The 6077-nt window shown below is 36.0% G+C and overlaps 1 protein-coding gene across 1 annotated transcript; it reads right to left on the bottom strand.

Annotated features, from left to right (window-relative positions):
- Positions 1 to 1304: 1304 nt before the first annotated feature.
- On the bottom strand, positions 1305 to 4345 carry LOC308383451 (uncharacterized protein). Its single transcript, XM_080861412.1, has 4 exons — positions 4214 to 4345; positions 2121 to 2420; positions 1755 to 2039; positions 1305 to 1390 (listed from the first exon to the last, which is right to left on the bottom strand). The coding sequence occupies exons 1-4, from the start codon at positions 4269 to 4271 to the stop codon at positions 1308 to 1310; spliced, it is 726 nt and encodes a 241-aa protein (XP_080717538.1). The 5' UTR covers positions 4272 to 4345; the 3' UTR covers positions 1305 to 1307.
- Between the last annotated feature and the right edge of the window lie 1732 nt (positions 4346 to 6077).

Raw genomic sequence — 6077 nt, 5'->3', positions numbered from 1 at the left:
TATCATTTATATTGTTAAGTTTCCCTGGGCCTTTTCCCGTGTGTTATGAATAAATCTATTTTTTAGTATCATACTGGTTTTATTTTATTGTATTTATCCACAACACCTTAAAGGTGTAAACCGGTCCGTAGCACGAAAAAGGTTGTGGACCACTGCTCTAAAGTGTCCTACATATGACTGAACAAACACACATTCTCATTATAATGTTTCTCTCTTGGTCAGAGTAAAATGAAAATCCACATTGTACACACAATAAACACTGTTAATCATTATAAATACAGTTATTGGTTTTCTTCAGTTTTCTTCTGGGTGTTTGTTGTTGGACTGTAGAATTGGACTTTGCAGCTCTGTCACCAGGACCATACACCGTCTCTGGCTGGGGGATGTTTTCAGTCTTAGTGGAAAATTTACCAAAGCATAAGTAGATGTTGGAGAATGACATAAGTCATGTCCTGAGGGAGTCTGATTTTGAGTCTGGACTGGAATGATGTCTTGCAAATAAATCAAAAGTGCTTTGTTAGGGACATGTAATAGTCATGATAATTTATCTTACATGCAAGAAAATATCACAAACAGTGATGTCTAAATCTGACAAGAAGAAGCAATATATATAGTTAAGAGAAGCCTTTATTAGTCTCACATGTGGGACATTTTTGGTCATGGCAGAAAGTACAAGTTTAAGAGCAGTAAAAATTAAGAAAAGAACAGCAGCCATACTATTGTAATGACCACACTGTAACCTCTGCATATTTACAGAATATACACTACATATCAGTTTAACACTGACATTTATCATCTTATATAATATTTGAGTAGTTTGAGGTATATTTATGATATATTTACGGACAACATGCATCTTTAGGTAGATAATAGACCTTTTTCTCCTCTGTCATTCTTCCTTGTGGTCTTTAACTTTTTGTTTTTGTTTTGTTTTCTAAAAAGGGGGGAAGGGAAAACAACAAAATTAATTAATGAATTTCCTTCTGAACACTTCTCCATCTTTGTTTTATAATTTTGATGGCTTTATTGTTATTTGTTTTTACTTGATATTGTTATTAATTTTTAATTGACTTCTTAAATCTCTCACTTCGGAGTGAATGAACACAGTTATAAACACACACACAGAGCATACACAAAATTAGCTCATACCTGCTGTACTAAAGTATATCTTAATCTGGGCTTCCCATGGCATTACCTAATCATAAGAGAAATGTGTATTTGTATAAAGTGTATGCTTAAACGGAAAATATAATTTTTGTGTACTTTATGTATCACCAATTCACTAAAAAAACATTGGAACTTACATTTCATGATGACACAAAGGTTATGAAGAGAGTCAGCAAGAAGAGAACAGAAGTCGAAGTTGCATTTATGATGGCTCCACTGGGAGCTGTAATGAAATTAAATTGTTATGTCACAGAAATTTTGGTTAAATACTTGGATTTATTTGCAAAGAACAAAAAATATAATAGCAGTAAATCTTTTACTGATCACTACAATATTACATTTCACACCCCTGGCTGTGGCAGTTTGCTTAAACAAGTTCTTTAAGAAGGCAATACAGATTTTGTTGACAACCATTCACAGTCAGTGGTCAGTTCACACCTACATTCAATTATCAGTTGAGTTAACCCCACAAACTACATGTCTTTGGAGAAGTAGTTCGACATGGGGACAACATGCAAACACCACACAGCAAGGCCTTTAAAATCTGGTTATTTCAGTTTTTCATTCATTATGACCGTTATTCTCACCTGTCTCTGTTTCACAGTAAGATTTGAGCACCTTCATGGTTTGATCCCGGCTCACTTGGTTGCTGTGATTACAGAAAATGGTGTCTTGCTCCAGGTAAACAATTAGAGAGGAACATTTTTTTGTGGCCTTCAAATCCTTTTCTTCTGCATGAGAGCAGTTTTTACCATCACATCTAAAACTACTGCTGATGTTAAAGTCCACTGTGCTGCAGGTCACAGTCAGGTTACATGAGTCTGAGCTCTTGGACACAGACTCCACTGTCAGGTCAGCAGGAGTAACTGAATCTGGGGAACAACGGGTGTGAAAGTATTAAAAACAGGCCTATGATGTGTGAACATTTCAAAACAATGAAAAGAGAAACCTACCTTGAACTATGACCTTATATTCAGCTACCTTTTGCTCTTTTCCGCTGATTGTTACTGCAGTATAATCTCCACTGTCATTGTGTTTTACATTCTTCACTAGCAAAGAGTCATTTTGTCCAAACAACTCAGCCCTTCCTTCATAATTGTCAAACACGACTGGATCATTATTAAAATCATGTTTAGCTATATTGTTACTGTAATTAAATCTCCAGAACAAATCTGTCTGTTCGCCAAGTGTAACAGGTTCCTTTATATCCAAGTGTAAGTCCTCTCCGTGCAGCACAAACACATGTTGAAGACCTAAAAGAAAACAATTAAAAAATAGAATTAAAAAACTTAACAACAATAATAACAACACTAATATCAGAACCGTGTGCATGAAGCTATATATTGTAAAATTTACTAAAATGACAGAAGGTTATGTCAACTTAAGATCACAAAAAATTAATGTGGAATAGTATTTAATTCTCCTGTCCAAAAAACATGTCAGTGCTGACTGTGAGGCAGGCAGAGTCAGACCCAAATGCGGGAGTTGGAAACAAGGGAGGTAAACTAAAAGGCAGTTTTATTGCTAAACTTAAACATAATACAGAATAATGCAGGCTGAAAAACAAGGAAAACATAAGTGTGTTGATGCATGTCAATCATCCAGGTAAGGAAATCCCAAAAAGTTCATTCTGATCATCTGGATGCAGCGTTTTTACTGATCCAAGACTGAAGAAGTCACTTGGATGAGTGACAAAATGTTGCTGAAAACGTTATATCCAGATGAACAGAATCAAACTTTTGGGTAAATCTATGAGTCTTCAGGGACGACAGACTGCAAGGAAGGACACAGCAAAGGACAAACGGAGACAGAGACGATACATAACAGAAGGGAATTAACATCATCAATGAACCAAGGACTAGAAGCAAAGATAGCAAACAGAAGAACCAAGAAACAATATCATAATCATTATACAAGGCTCAAACATAGATCACACAGTTACAAGGATCCTGGTGTAGAAAGTAATATTAAATAAATAACAACAGCTCATCAAGCTTAAACGTGCTACTGCTCCAAATGCTTAACCAGACCGCTGACAGGTCTCGCACAGCCGCTCTATCACGTGACGCATACTGCTCCGACTGCTAAGGTCATGAGCTGGGTTATGCAATGTGCAAGTTTTGTGAGGTGCTTTTGTGATATTTAATGGATCGGATTTCATTTTCCATCCAGTAATTTAGGTCAGTATCGGACCGATACCGATACTGTATATCGGCTCGGTCCATCCCTAATGTAGGCAATGCAATAGATACATTGCTGAAGCTAAACTATTTTTTAATACTGTAAAATGTCCTGAAAAAACTATCTGAAGTACATTAACTGTGTTTTTCAAAGGGTCCATGAAAATACTGGGTAGTTTAGCACAAAGGTGACAAGTCTATAACAGTTTACAGTAATACACTATGTTTAACTGGTGGAACAGAAGCTGAGGTGTTCGTAGTCATTATCAGGTTACTTAATGAGTAGCAGAGGTTAATTTAACTTTAAGCGGATGGTGCCGGTTAAGGGCACACTAAATTCCACCTTGATGTTAAACTGTTATACTGCTTGGGAGTTTAATATCCACGAAGAACAGTAAATTATGAAGCAGCAGCACACCTCAGCTGACCACACCCCATACACGAGCTTTATTTACGCTTATTTCAGAAATAAATTTATTGCTACGTGATTCTTTTCTCCACACTGAACAACTACACTTGAGCATTAGGTTAGCTGCCAAATCCCACTAAAACCCCTGACTATACAGATTATCTTGCAAATCTGCAACAGTTATTTTTTCATTCCCTTTCTTTGTTTTTGTTTTGTTTTTTCTGCTTGTGTTTTAAAAACAGATCTTCAAACTGAGTAAAACAATTATAATTTAGGATGAAATAAAGTTTCTATTCCTACACATATTACAGCTTTAATAACGCTCCACTTTTATTCGTTTATTTATTTATTTATTTATCTGTAGTATGTCTTACGTGTAGTCACCTAGATTTCAAAATAAATATACAGCTCCAAAAACGTATTAGCATAACTTATTAGTATACAAATTCATCCTTACCTTGTATTTTACATGAACACAGCAATAAAACAGCTCCAAAAAACATTATGCGATCCATTTTGAAATGACTTCAGTCTAGAAAAATGAGCCACTCCCTGTAAAACAGGATGAGGAATTACTGCAACTTAGTCCTTGTTCATCCTCATATCATTCCCCCGCTTTCTTCCGTGGGACGGTCTTTTTTTTTTCTTTTTTTTTAAACTTTATTTAACAAACAATGAGTATATAACATACGAACACATGAAGTATACAAAACAACAGAACATGAACACAAAAAGCCAGGGGTAAAAGAAAAAGGTGATCCCCACAGAAAGTACAATTAGTATTTATGTCCCTTTTAAATTTTACCATGTAGTGACTGGCTGGATAACATTTATGTAGAATTTTAAAAGAGACTTCTTTCACCTTATTTACAATTAAATATTTATGGGGGACCATCCAGACTGTCTTCCACTTGATATCTGGAACATATCGGTTCCAATAAGATATTATATACGGGAGAGAGACGATATCTTCTTGGAATAAACTACGTATTCTCTTATTGCTGTTACCAAGTTCCTGTGAAAAGCAGATTTTTCCTATTGGTGACTCAGCTGGATCAGGGAGAGTGACTGAGGTAGATATTGAGCTGTCAGTGTTTTTATATAACATTAAAGTCCCTGAGGGTATGGCACCAAGCACCATTGAGAATTCCTGAACACTGATTGGAAAATTATATAGTGCAATAAAGTCGTTGTAAGTAAGTAGTTGTCCCTTTTTATTAACCAGCTGAGCCACCAATAGGATCCCATTTTGGACCCAAGTTTCCAGGAAAAGTGATTTATTTTTCTATAAAATATCTCTGTTGTTCCAGATGAGGTATTTGTGAGGTGAGAAGTTGTGTTTATAAATGAGGGTCCACGCTAAGAGGACCTGCTTATGGAAGGATGAAAGCTTTACAGGGAGTTTCTCAACATTGTAATTACAATTTAAAATAAAAATTAAAGCCACCAAAACGAGAGAAAATATAATATGGTATAAAGTTCCAGATAGAGGTAGGGTTTTTAAGAAAATGTTTAGCCCAATTAATTTTGAAAGTGTTATTTAAAGTAGAAAAGTCTAAGACGTTAAGCCCACCTGATTCGTACTTATTCATCACAACAGTTTTTCGAATATAATGCGTACGGTTTTTCCATATAAAATTAAAGAGCATACGGTCAATATCTTTACTAATTTTCTTATCCAGATGTAGGGAGAGGGCAGCATATGTTAATCGGGATATTCCTTCAGCTTTAGTAATTAACACTCTACCTTTCAAAGACAAGTCCCTTTGCAGCCACTGGTTGAACTTTTTTAGGGTTTTCTGTATAATTGGAGTGAAGTTTGAAGAGCATCTTGATTTTTGGTCTTTGGATATTAACAGTCCCAAGTATGTGACTTCTTGTTTAACAGAGATATTACAGATAGTATTTGCAGGGCAGTCTTTAATTGCTAGTAACTCACACTTTTTTAGATTTAGGCATAAACCAGAGGCCTCAGAGAAATCCCTAATCACAGTAAGAGCTGGAGGGATTTGGTTTGCATTCTTCAAGAAGAGTGTGGTGTCATCGGCTAACTGGCTGATGACGAGCTCCTTATCAGCTATGGTGATTCCTTGTACTGATCAAAGTATAGCCGTAATTTAAGGAGCTCTAGGGGTGACTGTGGCTACAGGTCACATACTAAAGATTGGTGGCTCGCTCCTGTCTGCACCAGTCTGCGTGCCAAAAATTATTGGGTAAGATACTAACCCCCCCATTTCTCTCCGATGAGTCTGTGTGAATGTTACAGATGCACTTACATAGAAAGGCATAGAAAAAAATGCTAGTATGAACGGGTGAATGAG

Source organism: Rhamphochromis sp. 'chilingali' (assembly GCF_963969265.1).
Source record: "Rhamphochromis sp. 'chilingali' genome assembly, chromosome: 16".
NCBI classification, from domain to species: domain Eukaryota; kingdom Metazoa; phylum Chordata; class Actinopteri; order Cichliformes; family Cichlidae; genus Rhamphochromis; species Rhamphochromis sp. 'chilingali'.
Note: the sequence above shows the minus strand (reverse complement) of the source record. Positions and strands in the feature narration are given on the sequence as shown.

Excerpts from the sequence above, each read along its gene's own strand:
- LOC308383451 (XM_080861412.1), bottom strand. The coding sequence starts at position 4,271 with ATGGATCGCATAATGTTTTTTGGAGCTGTTTTATTGCTGTGTTCATGT. Across the intron at positions 2,421-4,213 it reads GTGTTCATGTAAAATACAAG|GTCTTCAACATGTGTTTGTG; the intron begins GTAAGGATGAAT and ends GTTTTCTTTTAG. Across the intron at positions 2,040-2,120 it reads ATATAAGGTCATAGTTCAAG|ATTCAGTTACTCCTGCTGAC; the intron begins GTAGGTTTCTCT and ends GTTGTTCCCCAG.